Source organism: Portunus trituberculatus, chromosome 46 (genome assembly GCF_017591435.1).
Source record: "Portunus trituberculatus isolate SZX2019 chromosome 46, ASM1759143v1, whole genome shotgun sequence".
In the NCBI taxonomy this organism is placed as follows: Eukaryota; Metazoa; Arthropoda; class Malacostraca; order Decapoda; family Portunidae; genus Portunus; species Portunus trituberculatus.
This window is the reverse complement of record NC_059300.1, coordinates 11,948,128-11,968,823: the sequence shown is the minus strand read 5'-3', so window position 1 is coordinate 11,968,823 and position 20,696 is coordinate 11,948,128. Positions and strand designations below refer to the sequence as shown.

General features: G+C 38.1%; 3 protein-coding genes across 3 annotated transcripts in view; 1 reads left to right on the top strand and 2 right to left on the bottom strand.

The window, feature by feature from the left end:
• Nucleotides 1-947: 947 nt before the first annotated feature.
• Nucleotides 948-10,541, bottom strand: LOC123520319 (NEDD8-activating enzyme E1 regulatory subunit-like). Its single transcript, XM_045282525.1, has 9 exons — nt 10,403-10,541; nt 7,570-7,734; nt 7,104-7,286; nt 6,867-6,960; nt 6,124-6,373; nt 4,509-4,788; nt 3,500-3,702; nt 2,866-3,002; nt 948-2,485 (listed from the first exon to the last, which is right to left on the bottom strand). The coding sequence occupies exons 1-9, from the start codon at nt 10,468-10,470 to the stop codon at nt 2,255-2,257; spliced, it is 1,611 nt and encodes a 536-aa protein (XP_045138460.1). The 5' UTR covers nt 10,471-10,541; the 3' UTR covers nt 948-2,254.
• Nucleotides 10,542-10,596: 55 nt separating this feature from the next.
• Nucleotides 10,597-18,536, top strand: LOC123520321 (NADH-quinone oxidoreductase subunit B-like). The gene is made up of 4 exons (XM_045282530.1): nt 10,597-10,740; nt 16,994-17,184; nt 17,546-17,737; nt 18,126-18,536. Exons 1-4 carry the CDS (start codon nt 10,728-10,730, stop codon nt 18,345-18,347), a joined length of 618 nt encoding a protein of 205 aa, XP_045138465.1. The 5' UTR covers nt 10,597-10,727; the 3' UTR covers nt 18,348-18,536.
• A 1,860-nt stretch (nt 18,537-20,396) lies between these two features.
• LOC123520317 (extensin-3-like) overlaps nt 20,397-20,696 on the bottom strand; it is a 3,347-nt gene continuing 3,047 nt past the window's right edge. Inside the window, exon 2 of the mRNA XM_045282524.1 lies at nt 20,397-20,696. This exon is cut by the window's right edge and continues 1,005 nt beyond it. The gene's annotated coding sequence lies outside the window, so the exon portion shown is untranslated.

The following is a 20,696-nucleotide window of genomic DNA, read 5'->3' as shown; positions in this document are numbered from 1 at the left end:
CTACGATTTTTCTCTTACTGGTAAGTGATATCCATTTCCTGTCTGACAGCTACACTATCATACATACCACACACCACACTACCTCAGATTGGAGTTTATCTCAATCCCACTTTACCAATCTTCACTAGACCTGCCACCACCATGCAACCAATGTAATGGCTGTATATGTTCCTTGTTATGAAATAATGAGAAACTAATTTAATATACTCCAATCAATCCAGTCCTAGCTAATATGTCAGCATCTTGTCACAGCATTACAGTTCTCTTACACCCAGAGACTCTTATGATGCATGATGCCATAAAATGGAAGCTGAAAGCTTTGGGATATCATGGGTGTGGCAGACTGATACAGTGTTTTGAACATTTGCTGGGGTTCTGATCCGAGTAACAGATTTACATGTACAGAATTGCAAAGTTTATGACCTATGTCTATATATAAAGTGAATACATGTTTGTTTATTCTATCACTATCTCATTAGTTTATGAGTGAATTCATAGAGGATAGAAATGAGGAAAGTATATTTTCATTTTTATCTCTTAACATATGTTCTTTTCACATTCCTTGCTTCCATTAATTCAACCATGAACCAGCGAGATACATTGTACTACAGTGATAAACACTTATTTGAAGCACAAAGTGCAATGACTGGTGTATAAGTGTAAACAATTGGCTTTCTTACTGTGATCATTGATATTAATACAATACCAACAATGTTGTCCTGAGAATAAGACCTTTATGTTGGTGCTGCCTTGGAGAATGTTTACATGGGTTGCAATTTCAAAATGAGTACCATAAAACTGATATATATATATATATATATATATATATATATATATATATATATATATATATATATATATATATATATATATATATATATATATATATATATAAGGAAGAAAAAGCTAGTATGTAAATGCATAGGTAGATACAGATAAAACACCTATTCAATTTTCTTTTATATTGGCAAAAGAACACAAAGAATACATAAATGGAATAGCTCATAAACCATGTGTTCAGGCCACAGAAAGCAATGACATACAGCATAACATTCCTTCTTTCTAAATAATAAATTTTAGCCCCAACAATGGATGGCGCAACACTTGTATGTCATGTTACTATGGTCAGACTATGCAATCCTTCAAAACATACCAGATTGTTCAATAATGTTGTGAACAAATATGCCACAATGAAATATGACAAAATTATCATCTTTGGATTGGTTTAACATATGATGAAACCTCAGTCACTGAATGGCTGGCTCCCTTTTCAAACAAATCAATTCATGAAAAAGAATTATGAGCTCAAAATTGCTTCAGTTATAGTACTGTAATTTGGTTCTTAAACAAACTATGTGACAACTTTATCCTTTGTTTACTTGCAAATTATTACAATAAGCATATCACTCATCTATACTGCATGACTGATTAATCAAGTGTTGGGGAGTGGTGATACTGTGTTGCCATTCCCCAGCTGTGCAGTCTTTACTTTCTGAGCCTTGAGATAAAACAGTGGGAGCTGCATTTGTTGGAATGAATGAGCTATAAGTCTCCCACATGATCTTCATTACTTTTACTTCCCCTAAACCAGGAGTTCTCAACCTGGGGTTTGCAAACCCCAAGGGTTCACAAGAGGATTTCTAGGGATACTTAGATGGCTAATCAAATAACATTCTTTGCTGTACCATTGCATATTGAATTAGTTTCAGTCATTAAATTAACATTTTGTGTGATGTCATATTACTGGGGGTTTGAGTAGATGGTCTTATAACAGGGGGTTCTTAACAAGAAAAAGGTTGAGAACCCCTGCTCTAAACTGATTTTCATACCATCAGTTTTCTCACTTGTATAATGAATCCCTAATTTACTCATCTAGTTTCATCAGTTTCTTTTAAATCCATTACTTATATAATGGGACTTATCTGTACAAATTTAAGCCCAAAGTATTGTTTTTTTAAGTCTAAAAGACCTTCATCTGGTGTTTCATGACACACTGATTCCCATGAAAAAAATGGTTTGGTTTATGAAAAGTTAAAATTTTGAATGGCATTCAACAATGAATTCAGTTCAAGAACCAATGTTCCACTATATTCTTATTTCATGTATTTGCTCTCTCAGATCATTATGATTTTTAAAGCTGCTAATTGCAATAATTGATAAAAAAAAAAGCTAAATAATGTACAAAAAGTGCTATATATATTATGTGAATGTATTTTCGAACTAAAGAGTACTGTCTAAAACATGGATGTGGTAATCATAACATGAAGGTTCCTGAAGTTGCTGCTATAGCATTATAAATATGAGTATTATTAATGGGAACATACTGTGCAGTGATTATTTTGATGACCTCCTGAGCAGCACACCCACCCATGTAAGCAGCAACAGAGTGCACCTCTGACGCTCCATAGCGACACATCTCATGGATGAAGTCATCCTTTACAATAGGACCACACCCCCAGTCAGCAAGTAATCTATTCACACATACCTAGAAAGAAAAAAGAATAACAATAAATAAATAAAAATAAATAAATACAGAAGTAAGAGTAAGAGCTGAGCAGAGGTAAACTTCTATAATTGAATCTTTATTCATATGGTCTCTGGTTTCCAAATAATATTTTCTTATTTTTATATGAATGGTTCCTGAACTTCATGATTTTGTTTGTTGAAAAGCAAAGCATATAATTTCAAAACACTTTTAAAATTTAGCTCTGCAATTCCAACCAAAATAAACCTTTTCATACTCATTCAAAACTATCTTACTTATTATGAACTTATCAGGAGTAGTTTGACTGGCTAATTCAATGTTTTCTGTTTACTACAAAAAAACCATGGTTCATGTACAACACTGAATAAACCTTCTCTTACCTTTAGCCTCACAATATCAGTCTCCACTTGATCTTGGAAATAACCAGGGTATGCCCGAAACTCTGAGTGAAACTGATCCACTGCACGAAGCATCACATACCACACCAGATCACTCTCTGGATTTTCCAGATGTGCACCTGAAATATCAATAAACTGTAAAAGTCAACTAACTTGTTGGGAAAATCAGTGTGTGAATAACACAATGATGTACTTGCATGGAGATCAGTGACAAAAGAATTATTAATAAAGTGACATCATAAAGAGGTACATATTTTGGATAGAGCAATGCAAGAATCTGAAGTGAGAGGAAACATATATAAAATGACACTGAGAAAGAGCAAGGAGTAGTGAAGGAGCAATAGAGCTATGAGAGGTGGTAAAAAAAGTAAAGCAAGCTTAAATCAGGTTATTAATTAAGGTTAAATGAATGGATTAAATGTGTGCCATATTTTGAGATTAAACATAAAAAATAAAATAGGTTCTACTTGTGTGATTCACAGCATTTCTCATATTAAAGTGCTACTTAAACTTTACTTTCACCTTTGAGAATGATGCAGACCTCAAGAATTGAAGAACATGCATGGCACGTGTAATCACAATTCTATACATGCAGTTAGTGTTTAGTTTCAAATACCTATTTCACTGAGATTGATGCTGCCCTTATATTCTTCCACAATTGGTTTGCCTTTTATGACTCGAAGTGCATGTGCATTCTTGCAAAAGTTCTTCACATCATTTTCTAAAGATGGCATGACTTTCCGAGGACCAAGCTGCTGACTGTGTTCCTGCACTCTCCGCAGCACCCAGTCGGCATCCTGTGCTGCTTGATCACGGTACCTGCCTCACATCAACATTAATCAGCATTTAGTTTGCAATACCTACCAAGTAAAAATTTCACATAATTTGCTTCATATCAAATAGCCATTTACATACAAGGCAGACATCCCCCTTAAAAGGGAGTAGCTAAGATGTCTGTATTAAGGTATAGAGGAGGTGAATAGCCTCACTCATACCTTGCCATATCATACTTGCAGCAGCACAGAGCAAAGACAGAAGAGAGCTTCCTATCACTTTACTCCATCCCAGTGATTCTCAAACTATGGGTCGCGAGATCAATTTTGATGGGTCGCAGGGACACAGGAACATTATCATGCTTTTAGTGTTTCAGTGTATTTCTGGTACTTAATTGAATTATTCTTCTTTAACCACAAATTACTTTTGTTATGTATGTTCATCTTCCCCCCACCTCCCTCCTCCTGGGCCCTATGTAATGGTGTCTCTGAAAGGAATGACTCCTGTATCAAATGCGTATGTTGGACTGGCAGTGGGCCCATGCAGGCTCGTGTATATAACTATATATCATTGTACATTTTCTTTCTCTTTACTGTACTCTAGGTCACGAAGGAATGAAATGTTCCAAATAGGGTCGCTTATGAAAAAGTTTGACAACCACTGCTCCATCCCTTTCAGACACCTTGTACAACATGCAGGAAACAAATTCAAGCTTTATATCCTGTGTCTTAAAGCTGACAGTGTGATTATCCACTACTGGTAATATAGACCAAACTAATTGATGGACTTACCATATTTTCAAGTCTACAATTAATAAAAAATGGTATACAAAACTTTTAGAAAATACTTACAAACTTTGTATTTTGATGTATTTTTCAGAATCTGCTGTCATATCTGGAATTGTGCCTCTGACAGGCAGCACTCCTCGGCCTTCAGAGGACACAAACTCATGCAGGGCTCTAGCCATGATCCAGAAAGGCTTGGTGGTGGGGCTTGGTGTGATGTTTGCTGCTTCATTAAGAAGAGTTTGCACTCCATTTGGTATGGAGGTGGGTAGTAGAGATGTATTTACTGCTTTAATGGCTTCATCAAAATTCTCCTCATTTTCACCACTTTGTTTTTCTCTCATTCCTAAAAAGTAATACAGTAAAACCTCAGCTCACGACCATAATTCATTCCTAAATCCTGTTCGTCACCTGATTTGTTCGTCCCCTGAATCAATTTTTCACATAACAATGTACTGAAATACCATTAATCCGTTCCAGACCTAAAAAAACTCATACTTTTGTCCATAAAACCTATTCAAAATATACCTTTAATGTATGCATGACATGAACGAAATAATTATAGAAAGCCTAAATTGTTTTACTTACCTAAACGCTATCAAAATTATAATAAAATGAATAAAAAAGAAAAGGTTATTAATTACTTGAGAGACTGGACATTGATGGCATGATGGAATGGAGGAGAGGAGGATGGGAAGGAAGACAGACAAGATCCGAGAAGACAGTCATGAGAGAGGACTTTGGATGTGTGCAGCGTGCCAGAGCTACACAACAGCTGTGTAGCGTCACAAGTCAGTGCCGCTATGTGGGGCCCCGTTATAGTGAACATCGGCGTGGGAAACATGGAAAGATTGCCAGTCTTCGTCTCTGCCTTGGAAGACCCTTGCCTGCTGGGGACTGACTTCCTCACGCATGTGGGAGCAAGTTTGGACTTCCAAGAAGGGAAGTTAAAGGCATGTGGCTAGGAAGTTCCTTTTATCCTCGGAGGTGATGCTCAGTGTGAGAGAAGCGGGCAGTAGGGCGGTATTCCTTGCCAGGCGAGCAAGGAAACAGCTGCGATGGATGTGCAACAATCTGCAGTACCTGGACATGGCCAGGATGATGATGACAGCAACACTGAGAGCCATCAGAGCAGCGAGAATAACGCCGAGGAAGCTACAGTAGAGCGCGCTGGTAACATCACCATGCCCAGGAAAAACAGGAGAAAATAGTGGTGGCACGGAGATTGTTATGTAATATTTTTGTATGTTCCTGTTTCTATTTTCTTTTGTGCTTATATTTTGTTTTGTTGTTGTGTGATAGCTGGGTCAGCTATCACACACCGTTCGTTCCCTGGGTCGATATATTGACAAATTTTTTGGTCGTCTCCCAAATTGTTCGTCCTTAGAGACGTTCGTCAAGCAAGGTTTTACTGTAATAATAAATACATGAAAATGGAAAAAAATATATAAAACTAATAATAATAATGATAATGATAATAATAATAATAATAATAATAAAAATAACAAAAATAATAGCTAAATTAAATAGATAAGTAAAAAATAAATGATGAATAAATAAGAAATAATACATAAAAATAAACATATAAATATATTACATCAAACTTACAATCTGAATCATAAACAGAAAGTTACACACAAATATCAAAAGCACGTTTAGACACAAGATGCGAACAACATACCAGTTTTAAGGAGCTGAATAAACAATTTCTTTTCTTTGTAATTCTTTGGTGGTGCTCCATGTTCCTGATTCCATTTTTGCAAAAACTTGTAAAGAATAACAACATAGGGCACATGTGAATGTTCCTTGTCATCCATTCCATCCAGATCAAGACTATCCATGTACTTTTCCAGGGCAGAGAAAGGCCGGTCCAGCCGCAGGTCAGGAATCTCATTGTCCGGATGACTCTCTATCACTGTGTGCTCTTCAATCTGAAAGTATATGTTGTTTCTTAAGGGAAATTAAACTAATATGATTAAATGGTCCCTAATCTGAAAGTATATGTTGTTTCTTAAGGGAATTTTACTTAATATGACTGTGTGCTCTTCAATCTCAAAGTAACTTCATATAATAAGACCGTGTGCTGTTCAAATTGTCATTTTTTGAGGAAATTTCACCCAGTATGATTGTGTATTCTTCAATCTGAAGGTATATTTAAAGACCATAAAAGATCTTCCATTTCTGTTAATGGCCTGGGTCTTTCTGGATGACAGCACAGCCATACTACCACAGACACACACACCATGAACCCTCTAAACTGAGGCTTTGAGACTAGCTCATGTCACATTTACAAAAATTGTATTGAGATAGGCCACATCCTTAGCTTCATAGACCGTGATATGAAGCAAGTGCTAAAGAGAGAATACAAAGTTTTAAAGTAAATTTCAAAAGAATTATAAATCCTGGAAAAGACTAATTTCTCACCTGTATTCTAATATAACCAATCATGCCATAGCTCCGAACCACGACCAATGGGATTTTGGCATCCCATAATACTTTGGAGAGAGTGAGAAGTGTGCTGTAAGAGAATTTTTATTCTAAATAGATTCAGAAAAATGAATACTGCAACTATTTCTTGGACATATTTAAGTTTAAGGAAAATATAGGGCAATTTATATTAAAAAATTAATTCTTTCATTCACTAGTGAGATGGAATAATACCTTTCTGGCAAACATGTTGCAATAACACATGTAAATGGTGAGAAAAATTCTGGCTGGTTGTCCAGAATTTCCTGAAGAGGCTGGTCCACAAATGTCCCTCGCACCTCAGGATTCAGCTCCAGCAAGAGGCGAAGAGCCACCTCCCCTCGTGGTCGCCCGATGCTTGCTAAATCCACAAAGAAACTGCAAATAACATGAAAATGCTAAGATAAGTTTGGAGAGTCTTTGCACATATTTGCTGCTCTATTATGAAAATTTGTGCCTGTTTGAAAATCTGGTTCCTATAAAAGAATGGCCAAAGCACATACACGAAAACATTAAATCATTGGATTTCATTGTATCAGAATATCACCTTTATTGAATAAGATTGAGATTCTTGAACATATCAGAAAAAGGCTGAATTGGTGTGAGTCCCCAAACACATGTCTGATACCAAAGTAATGCTACTCTCATAATTATGACTTACTTGTTACCAGTATCCTGAGGAGCAACCTTAGCATCATCAATTATAGTCACTGCTCCCAAGCCTGGCAATACTAGTGACTTCAGAGTTTCTGTTCCTGTTGCACTAGCATTAATGAGGCATACATGTCCAATCTCCAGCAGTGACTGTCCATGGTCACCCCACAGTCTGTTAGAGAACATAAGCTTTAATAAACTAAAATTAACTTTACTAGCATTAAAGGACATAAAAAATTGCTGGCTACTCTACCAAATATTGATATAAAACCGGGAATTATTAGGAAATTTATTCTTGAACTAGACGATAGGAAAGCCAGTGGTCCTGATGAGCTACATGCCAGAGTACTTAGGGAGGGTGTAGACAGTATTTCTGAAGCACTTAAGTTAATCTTGGAAAGATCACTTAGGTTTGCTGAGATACCTCAGGACTGGAAGTTAGCTAATGTTACTCCAATATTTAAAAAAGGTAGGAAGGATGATGCTAATAATTATAGACCGATCAGTTTAACTAGTATAGTATGTAAGATACTAGAGAAAATCATTAAGGGTAGTATTTGGGAGCATTTAAATGAGAATAGATTAATTAGAGATACCCAACATGGCTTTAGATCAGGGAGGTCCTGTCTTACAAATTTGCTCGATATCTTAGAATATATTACCAAGGAGTTAGATGATGGAAATAGCATAGATGTTATATATCTAGATTTTAGCAAGGCGTTTGATAAGGTACCGCATAGGAGGCTAGTGTACAAATTGAGACTACATGGGATAGGGGTAGGTTAGTTGATTGGATTAGTGAATGGCTTTCTGATAGGAAACAGAGAGTAGTATTAAATGGGGCAATGTCTGAGTGGAAGGAAGTGGTTAGTGGGGTACCCCAAGGATCAGTGCTAGGACCTCTTCTTTTCTTGGTGTACATTAACGATTTAGATTTAGGAATTAGTAGCAAAGTATCAAAGTTTGCAGATGATACTAAGATAGCATGTGCAGTACAGGGTGAAAAGGACAATTACAGAATACAACGAGACCTGGACAGGCTGATAGCATGGGCAGACAGGTGGCAGATGGAGTTTAATTCTGATAAGTGTCAGGTTATGCATTTAGGTAAAGACAACACAAACTTTAACTATGAGATGGAGGGATGTTGGCTAGAGGCAGTAGAGGAAGGAAAGGATTTAGGAGTAGTGATAGACAGGACTATGAAATTTTCAAAGCAATGTTTAGAAGCAAGAAATAGGGCAAATAGGATCCTGGGTTTTATAAATAGAAATGTTAGTTATAAAAGTAAGGAAGTGGTGCGTAGCTTATATAATTCCTATGTTAGGCCCCATTTAGAGTATTGCATACAGGCCTGGTCACCCCACTATAGGCAGGATATCAACATGTTAGAAGCAGTTCAGAGAAGAGCAACTAGGATGATACCAGCATTAAAGCGCCTGGAGTATAGAGATAGATTAAAGGAATTAAACATGTTTTCATTTGAGAGGAGATGTATAAGAGGGATATGATAGAGTTATTTAAAATGTTCTCAGATACAAACTACATAGATGTGAGATCTTTCTTTACCTTAGAGGAGGAAATAGGACTAGAAATCATGGCAGGAAGATTAGAAAGCAAGGCTGCAGGTTAGATATAAGAAAATATTTCTTTAGTCATAGAGTGGTAGACTTCTGGAATGCATTGCCAGAGACGGTTGTAAATAGCACTAGTTTGACAATGTTTAAAAACAGATTAGATAAGCACTTAAATTCATTAGATTTATAATTATGTATAGCACTGCATGATAGTTTTATAAGAAATTTACTATAGTTAAATAAGACATGATCCCCATGTATGGGGACCACAAATTGTAGAGGATTTCGCTGCAGGACTTAGCCCTGTTAATGGGCCAAATATTTAGAATTAGTATATAATGTATTGTGTACTTGTAAGTGTATCTTTAAGTACTGATGACGAGGTCGCTGTGCGACTGATACAGGATAACCTAGATGGGCCCTGGTGGCCCTTTGTTATCCTATTATTTATGTTATGTTATGTTATGTTATGCCTTAACAAAATATGGGACCTACAGTAAGGTGCTGGACCTCTGCAGTGTCACTTAAGGCACAATCTCTAATGAACTGATCAACATTTCTAATAGCTCCTGTCAGGCTCCAGTTTTATTTTCCTTTAGAGAGAGAGAGAGAGAGAGAGAGAGAGAGAGAGAGAGAAAACTTGTTTCACTATAGATTTATTGAATGATCCAGAGAAATGGCCTTTAGGTAGTCCATATATATCAACGTGGACATTTAATATAGTACATGCTAACACATTTACGATTTTCCTCGTTGGTGCAGGGATACAGAAAGTGTTGCCTTATATTGTAGATATGTGGATAACAGTAAATATACGGCGAGTGGCGTTGTGGTAACATTTCACTGGTATTAGGTGTGGACCTGCCAAACTCCTTTCCCTGCTAGGTCATTAGGTGAATCTGAAGCAACTTGTGGAGCCATTAACATAACATAACATAACATAAATAATAGGATAACAAAGGGCCACCAGGGCCCATCTAGGTTATCCTGTATCAGTCGCACAGCGACCTCGTCATCAGTACCATTACCCAGTCCAGATGAAAAGGTAATATGTGGCATAGTTGATAAGTAAACTTGATCCCTAATCCTTCTCAATCTTACCCCTTTCACATTAGCTTTTCACTAGATCTGCAGTAGTGACTGTGCGAGTAATGTAAACAAGGGCTGTGTGGCTGGGCATTGTAGCTCCTCGCCACGCATCACCGCCCACACCTTCCCCCAAGACATACTCAGCTGTTCTGCACATGGATTCATAATGTTCACCTTAACTGGCGGTCATATTTCTTTGCCTTCTCAGTCTGCTCGCATGATGCCGGGGCGGCGGACTCCATGCTGGGGTGGACTCGCAACCTTCGGCCTCACTCGTGCTCGGTACTCTCCCCCTTTGATATCAACTAATTTGTTTTTTATGTAAGAGTGACACCACTTCTTCCTCATGATCTCCGTAATCAACTTATATTTATGCATACATACAGGTTAGGAAGGGAGCTTTATTAGTAAACCGAAAAATAACATCTGAGCCAAAGCGAAAGCTCACTCCGTCAGCTGCTGAGGAGGTGAAGACGTAATCGAGGCAGCAGGACTGAGGATGGCTCTCACGGGTAAGCGGGATGTCGTGTTCATCTCTTGCATGCCTCCACTTGCACGCTGCTTCAACACAATTACAATGAGGCAGCATAACTTTAATTCTTAAGTCTCTTTTTCCGGTAAATCGTGCCCCGGTTTGGCGCAGCTCCCAAGAGGTCACGCTTACACAAGATCTCAGTTCAACCTTCAAGTTAATTCTGCTACTGATGCCTTATTTAGGTTTTATTGCTGTTTCAACCAGTACACCGTGCGTTATTACAGACCTTCACTGGGACTAATCTCACTGTTTAGATAGAGCATTTCTAACACCATTGTACCCTGGCAAAAATTATTGTTTACCTTATTGGGGTTCCAAGAGAGCTTCCATCCCCACTCACCCCTCCCTGTTTAGGAGGTTTCAAAATGTTGGACTAGGTTGGTTTACTGTATAACATAACATAAATAATAGGATAACAAAGGGCCACCAGGGCCCATCTAGGTTATCCTGTATCAGTCGCACAGCGACCTCGTCATCAGTACTTAAAGATACACTTACAAGTACACAATACATTATATACTAATTCTAAATATTTGGCCCATTAACAGGGCTAAGTCCTGCAGCGAAATCCTCTACAATTTGTGGTCCCCATACATGGGGATCATGATTTAACTATAGTAAATTTCTTATAAAAACTATCATGCAGTGCTATACATAATTATAAATCTAATAAATTTAAGTGCTTATCTAATCTGTTTTAAACATTGTCAAACTAGTGCTATTTACAACCGTCTCTGGCAATGCATTCCAGAAGTCTACCACTCTATGACTAAAGAAATATTTTCTTATATCTAACCTGCAGCCTTGCTTTCTAATCTTCCTGCCATGATTTCTAGTCCTATTTCCCTCCTCTAAGGTAAAGAAAGATCTCACATCTATGTAGTTTGTATCTGAGAACATTTTAAATAACTCTATCATATCCCTCTTATACATCTCCTCTCAAATGAAAACATGTTTAATTCCTTTAATCTATCTCTATACTCCAGGCGCTTTAATGCTGGTATCATCCTAGTTGCTCTTCTCTGAACTGCTTCTAACATGTTGATATCCTGCCTATAGTGGGGTGACCAGGCCTGTATGCAATACTCTAAATGGGGCCTAACATAGGAATTATATAAGCTACGCACCACTTCCTTACTTTTATAACTAACATTTCTATTTATAAAACCCAGGATCCTATTTGCCCTATTTCTTGCTTCTAAACATTGCTTTGAAAATTTCATAGTCCTGTCTATCACTACTCCTAAATCCTTTCCTTCCTCTACTGCCTCTAGCCAACATCCCTCCATCTCATAGTTAAAGTTTGTGTTGTCTTTACCTAAATGCATAACCTGACACTTATCAGAATTAAACTCCATCTGCCACCTGTCTGCCCATGCTATCAGCCTGTCCAGGTCTCGTTGTATTCTGTAATTGTCCTTTTCACCCTGTACTGCACATGCTATCTTAGTATCATCTGCAAACTTTGATACTTTGCTACTAATTCCTATATCTAAATCGTTAATGTACACCAAGAAAAGAAGAGGTCCTAGCACTGATCCTTGGGGTACCCCACTAACCACTTCCTTCCACTCAGACATTGCCCCATTTAATACTACTCTCTGTTTCCTATCAGAAAGCCATTCACTAATCCAATCAACTAACCTACCCCTATCCCATGTAGTCTCAATTTGTACACTAGCCTCCTATGCGGTACCTTATCAAACGCCTTGCTAAAATCTAGATATATAACATCTATGCTATTTCCATCATCTAACTCCTTGGTAATATATTCTAAGATATCGAGCAAATTTGTAAGACAGGACCTCCCTGATCTAAAGCCATGTTGGGTATCTCTAATTAATCTATTCTCATTTAAATGCTCCCAAATACTACCCTTAATGATTTTCTCTAGTATCTTACATACTATACTAGTTAAACTGATCGGTCTATAATTATTCGCATCATCCTTCCTACCTTTTTAAATATTGGAGTAACATTAGCTAACTTCCAGTCCTGAGGTATCTCAGCAAACCTAAGTGATCTTTCAAAGATTAACTTAAGTGCTTCAGAAATACTGTCTACACCCTCCCTAAGTACTCTGGCATGTAGCTCATCAGGACCACTGGCTTTCCTATCGTCTAGTTCAAGAATAAATTTCCTAATAATTCCCGGTTTTATATCAATATTTTCTAAAGCTCTTAAACTACTCGTCGCACTGTTTGTAACAGGATTTCCTATTCTTTCCTAGTAAATACTGAAGAAAATTGTTCATTCAATAATTCTACTATGTCTTCATTTTGATCCACTACTACACCATCTTTTCTGAGTGGTCCAATCCTATCCTTATTTCTTTTATCACTGACCTTGTAATAACTATATAATTTTTGGGATCTTTACTCCCAGCTCTAGCTAGTTTTATCTCTGCCTGTCTTTTACTTTTTTATAACCTTACTCAAATCATCTCTGACCTGTCTGTACCTAATCAAATCTACATCTTCCCACTTTTCTGCAACTCTCTGTATGCCCTCTTCTTCTCTCTGATCTGGCTACCTATCTCATGAGTCCACCATAATGGCTTCCTGTTTCTCTGCCTTATATCTTTGTAAGGGATACACTGCATCACTATACCCTTTACTACAACCTTAAAAATATCCCACATCTCCTGTGCAGTTTTATTTCCAAAACTATCTTCCCAGTTTACCTCTCCTAATAACTGACGTAACCTACCATAATTGCCTTTCTGATAGTTTGGGACTCTAGTCTTATTCACTATATTATCCCTACTGGAATTAATGATAAATCTAATTATATGATGGTCACTGTTTGCTAAAGTCTCTCCTACCTCAACTTCCTTTAAACAATGCTCAATATTTGTTAGTACTATGTCTAAAACCTTCCTCCCCCTAGTAGGTTTATCTACCATCTGCACTAAATAGTTATCCTGAAAACTTTCCATAAACTTATTTTCACTAGCATCTCCTACCATCCTCTCCCAGTTTACTGACTTAAGATTAAAATCCCTAAGATAATTGTCTGACTAGTACACCCCTATTTATCTCATCTACCATAAGGTTGTCTACATCTGCTGACTGGTTAGGTGGCCTATAAAAGCTCCTACTCTAATAACCTTACTTTTGTTTACTCTAACATCCAGCCATAAGGACTCTACTCTGTTATCTACCTTAATACCATTAACCTGACTGGAAATGAAGGATTTTTTACATAAATAACTACTCCTCCGCCTATCCTACCAATTCTCTGGTGTAAATACATAATGTATCCATCTACTTCATATTCTTTCCTATTTTCCTAAACTTTTCCTCATTTACCCATGCCTCTGTGACACATACAACATCTAGGTCCTCCTCAACTATATAACTAGATAACTCGTCCTTCTTGTTCCTAAGACTCCTGGCATTTACATAAAAACATTTAAGTCCTGCTACCTTCCTAGATGCTGTCTCCTTATTTGGAATCCTAATCTTATTCTCTCCTATTTGCACCTGGAAATCTTTCCTAATCTTTTCACTATCTCTGTTTATCCTATCTAATTTATGTCTAGCATCTTTCTTCTGGAATGCATTTGCTACCTCACTCCATCCCAACTCCCCCCTCCAGACATCCACTCAGCACATCCACACCCTTCCTACTCAGATGCACACCATCCCTAGCATACAAATCCCTTCGCCCATAGAACCTATCCCATACATCCACAAAGCTGACACCCACATCCTTACACATCCCTTTTACCCGATCATTCACACCAATGGCTCTAGACAACCATTCCCTGCTAACATACACACGAGGCAAGATTCCTGACACTACACACCTCCTACCACTCTCCCTTATCTTGCCTAACATTTCCCGAAATCTTGCCACTAACTCCTCCGACCCACCTGCTCTGACATCGTTCCCACCTACGTGCAAAACTACTACACCCTCCCTCTCCATCCCCCCAACCCTCTTCTGCACCTCCTCACTCACTGCCTTCACACCTGCACCAGGCATACACACGTTCGTCCTCCTATCCCTGTCTTTCCCACAGAAAGTGCTATCTAAATACCTAACCTGAGAGTCACCCACCACACACACCTGAGGTGTGCTAGGCACAACCCTCCTCCTCCTCTCCTCTACCCCCTTCTTTCTCCTTTCACTCACCACAACCACTTCATTCACTCCACTCTCACTCTCCCCCTCTCCCTCCAACAAACCGAACCTATTTTCACACTCAACAGGTTTAGTCCTATCCTCCCTAACTGTCTCCGCTTTCCTTCCCCTCACAACCTGCCATCTCTGCCTATCCTGACTACTATCTTTCCCAGTCTGGCTCGCCTGCTCCCTCTTCCCCACTCTGCTCTTCCCGACAGAGGGCCAAGCCACCCTGTCGCCCTCAGAAGGTCCAACCTTCGGCCTAACACTGATCTCCTGCCTAATTTTTTCCACTGCCTCCCCAAGCCTCTTAACCTCCTCCTTCAATTCAAAGATGAGAACTTCGTTCGCACTTTTCCCCTCACTTAGCTTTCTGATTTCCTCTCGCAATTCTCGGTGCTCAAGAGAAAGAACTAAATTCTCGCTCTTGAGCCTACACACCATACACTCAGAAAAGTCAACGACCTTCCTGTCGTGCCCACACATCTCACACACAACAAACTCTCCCAATCCCACCTCAACACTCTCTTTCACGCACTCAATCACACTCTGATATACCTCAGTAGCTACCGCCATACTAATTTACAATATGTTAACTCACGAACAAATAAAAATACTAGGTGACAGCAGGGTGGGGGAACTGCGGTGGTGGGGGGGCCTAAGTGAGGTCAACTAATCCTCTTTCAAGGTCAACTTGACGGTTACAAGCCTAGTCTCCTCGCTCTACAAAAATACTTTTAACTCACAAACACTGATTCTAACCACTATTTCACTCTAATCTAACACTTGCAGTACACACTTTCACTTCACTAATACTCAAAAGCACCACACACAGACACCAAGCACAAACACCACTTGCTAACTATAAAAACCACAGCCAGAAACGGAGAGCACACACAACACGTCCACTCGCCACCACAGCTACCGAAACACTGTATGGGGGAGGTTCCAGTAGGTTAAGGGGAGATTCAGGGGGGGTGGGAAAATATTGGTTGCAAGTGCAATGACCCAACAAAGTGCCTTACTTAATGCTCTACTAGTATTTTTGTCAGCAAATGGTTTGTATTCTTTGGATGTTTAAAGCCACATGAGTATAAAGAAAAGTGAACTATATATGAATGCTTTGGATATATTCTAGTTTCATCTGACACAATCTATGCACCTGTCTGTGTAAGTCTAGCTTTCTGAAGTTGTAGATTTTATTTTTGTAATTTTGGTACTCTTAATAGCTTGTGGAATATATTGTTTAGAGGGTCAGTATGAAATGTCTTCATTACTTTTTTTTTTTTCTTTTTTAGAAAATAAATTTTGGTGTTTTTTGTGTTGTTTTTATCTGATGAACCTTTCTTTAAGAATGTACTCTTCATATGTAGTTTTGATACATTTTCAGAAAACTGGTTGTTTTAAATCTTAAGACAAAACTTTTGTAGTCTGTCTAGTTTTATCGTGTTTAAATTAATATAAAGCCATTCCTTGGCAATTTCACTGTAACGTAACGCATGACTTAGACGGCAGAAATCACTGGTCATGTCACAGTGGTCACTCAGCATCTCACTTGAGGTCTTATGTATTATCCCCCAGCTGCCTTGCAGACTACTGCCTAAGAATATCTGGCAGGCAAACAGTTAAGGATACATATAGTTACTGTATTATGAAATAAGTTTTGATGTGACCTAAACCATACCAGGAGTTTTCCTCCTCTGTACCCCTAAAACATCATAGTTATTTCTTAAGTTCATTCATCTATCAAAGTATTTGGAAAGACATGATTAGAGCATCATCTGCCTTGTTTTATCTATGCCAGCTGACGGACATGTTTCAACCGTGGCTATATGATAGCTAAGACATTTTCAGAATCAGAAGGATAAAGATTTGATCTTCCAGGACTTCCCTAAAGTTACTTTTTTCCCCATCAGGTTCCAAGTTAAATATGATCACCTTTCTATGATATATCAGATTATATAATTATATAGAAATTTTTTTCTGATTAAAAGCTTCAATTCTCTTGTTCATGCACAGGTATGTTGTTGAAGAGGTTTTAGTAAAGGACTCAAACAACTCAACAGATTCACCAACATAATTGTTGTGTTCTCTTCCAGTGTGGCGTGGTGGTGTGCCGCAGCTGGCAAGAGCGGTGAGTGGTGCCGTTGTGGTGGCTGCACGAAACAAGAGTGCCACTGCCAGTCCTGCTCCTGTCAAGTACAAGCCTTACTCACCCTTCCAGAACACATCCAATGCTGCTGAGTATGCAGTTGCCAGACTTGATGATCTATTGAATTGGGGCAGAAAGGTATTGTGTTTGAACACCTATTTATGTGTGATAGAACTTCAAATGACGTTTTTCAGCATTCTGGTGTAGACAGTCAGGCATTACAGACAGATGAGCTATTCTGAAAATATGAAAAGATCACTTCTGTACTTTGAATATATGTGCCGTCACACTTTTTCCAAGATAAAGCTGTCACACCAAATGTTCCCCATTTATGTATCAATTCAGTCTTATTGTACTATTGACTTGAATTTGTGGAAATTAGATTGAATTTTACTACAGTGAAGAAAACATTTTGTACACATTTTTCCTACTTAATGTACAAGGATGTTTTCCTTGCACTTCCTTGTGTATGTATATAACACATATATTGCCTTGGCAGGGATCACTGTGGCCCTTGTCCTTTGGGCTCGCATGCTGTGCTGTGGAGATGATGCAGTGTGCTGCGTCTCGATATGATGTGGATCGCTTTGGCATTGTGTTCCGTGCTTCTCCCCGGCAGGCCGATGTTATCATTGTGGCAGGAACACTCACCAATAAGATGGCACCAGCACTCAGGAAAGTTTATGATCAGGTAAGTAATCATGTTCTCATGTATACCTACATTTTTTAACAATAATCAAGTTTCATGATGTAGTTTTTAGTTTATTAGATGGTAGTAATCATCCTTGTCATGCCAAAAAATGAACCCATTAGTCATTGCTCACATACTTTACATATTCAGATTACAAAAATGTGCTCAGATCTACTGAATTACTCTTTATCTTCCCTTGTATTGATCTTCACTAGCAGTTTCATTATTGCGGTGTTTTTATAGTAATTCATTATGAATATTTGTTTGTTTTATGGATGATCATCTAAAGCCAGTAACAAATATTGACTGATTGCATTGCATTACATCCATACCACAGAAAAATAAACCTGCAAAATTGAACTGAACAACAAATTTTCTTTGGTTACAGATGCCTGAGCCCAGATGGGTGATATCAATGGGATCTTGTGCTAATGGAGGAGGATATTATCACTATTCTTACTCTGTTGTGCGAGGTTGTGATCGCATCCTTCCTGTTGACCTGTATGTGCCAGGTTGCCCACCTACAGCTGAGGCTCTGCTCTACTCCCTCTTGCAGCTTCAGCGTAAAGTTAAGAATATGAAAACCTTGCAGATGTGGTACAGGAAGTAGCAGAATAAAATATTGATTTGTTATTATTACTTATTGTACATAGTTTCAGTATCATGGAAAGTATGAGATGTTCAGTGAAAATATTTTCAGGCTAGATTTATCCATGAGTAATATTATATTATGTATTTATAAAGTGTCATATTAATTCAGATTTTGATTGTGGTTAAAATACATGAACTTCTAATTTGACATGAGTATCTCATTATCCTTGAAAACTATTCTCCTGTTTTTGTCTTATTTCCAATTTTTTAACAGTTCACATGGGTAAAAAAACAAAATATGCAATAGTACAATGCATATGTAGCTTTCACTGGGTATCTTACACACACTGATTATATATATATATATATATATATATATATATATATATATATATATATATATATATATATATATATATATATATATATAGTCTCTCTCTCTCTCTCTCTCTCTCTCTCTGAGTTGGCACTTTCTCTTTCGTTATTACGTGATGAGGTAGCACGTGCAATCTCCCACGCCATGAACCGTCTTCCGCGTGATGGACACCTTTTCGATATCGATCGCGGTGAATGGAGGCAAGGATGTCATGACCTCCATGACGCACACTGGTGCAGCAGCTGTGCACGTTGAGAAATTGAAAGCAAAGTTGCGAATATAAAACCACGAACTGTTACTTTACGTTGAAACTGAAGAGGAACACACACGTTTACTAAAGAAAGAAAGGAAAAAAAAAAAAAAAACTAAAGGAAGGTAAGAAAGCGTGCAGCCTTCGCTATACAGGCGTGAAGGAAGCAAATGATGAAACAGAGAAAGGAGATGACAGTGGAGATGAATATGGGACTGAGAAGGGAAAAGAGTGGAGATGATAGGAACGTTTTATGGAGAAGTAGAGGTGTATGGAGGATTTTCGAGAATGTGAATGCATTTGTCGGAGAAAGTGCCGGACACTATATGGAGTCTGGTGGACAGTGGTGGAGCTGCTGGCCTCTTTGTGCCCTGTATGGTAAATTCATCCCCTTCCGTCTATAAACGTCGACATATCCATCAAATTATTCATTAAAATAATATAAATTACACCAGATAACACTGTATCATAGCACACGCAGATAGTAGTACAATGGAAGCAAAAACAATCACACAAGTGTTCCTGGCCATGCCATCCTCATGGCGAATGGCGATAGCGACTGGGCTGAGCCAGTGCCCATGTCGCCATAGCAAAACCCACGTACTCTGATGGTGGAAGCTACGGTATGTGGTGGACCAATAGGAGTAAAGATTAATCAACAATAATCATAATTCCGTATGGTGTGCAAGTGATTTCATTGTTCCCAAGATGAAGAGGTTCTCTTTACCTTGATTGTTCCTGGGAGCCACGAGGCAGTCACTGAAAGCCGGTTGAAACATTTGTGACGGACACAAGAAATGAGTTAATGTGATACAGTATATAACTTTTAGTATCTAAATTTTGTTGTCCAGCAAAGGATAACAAATTCATTAAGGTCATGCTCTTATATAGAAAAATACAGAAATGAGGAACGAATTGTGAGTCAAATACTTGGTGCGTTCAGTGAGCTAACACTTGTGGGCGGGGGGATGGACAATATCCTTGAAGGATGAGGCTCCCGAATGTGAAAAAAAAAAAAAACAGTCTCTCAATACAGAGCATGCACTAGATAAAATACCAGTATTCGTTCCGTGTCATCAACATTCACAGTACAACCAACTTTGGCATCTATACATATTGTTCGCCTCTGTCCCAGAAATGTGGAATCTCCGTGATATTGCACTGCGGGAGGTACTTGCACAAGCTGCATGTGAGAGTCATCCTGTGCTCGCTCGCTTGCTTGGTCACAACATCCACCAATGGCGGCAATATAATTGTCTTGCAATAAAACAATAACTGCATGACTACCCGTGCGCTAATGTGTTGTTAGTACAGCTTAAGAGCTATATGATTATATCTCAGTAATTATGGTAATGATGTTAATGGTGACGATAATGATAATAATAATAATAATAATAATAATAATAATAATAATAATAATAATAATAATGATAATAATAATAATAATAAAAGGATGAACGAACGAAAGAGAAACAAACACCAACCAACTAACCAACAACAACAACAACAACAATAATGAGAGCAAAAACAACTCATATAACAATCACATCATTTATTTTGCGACGCTTCACTGCTACTGCATTTCTTTTTACATATCATCCATACACACACACACACACACACACACACACACACACACACAAACAGTACATACAAACGTAGCACATGCATGGATACACACTCACACATTTCCATCGTTCTCTTAATAGCACGAAAAGTAAAAGAAGTAACAATAACTCCTT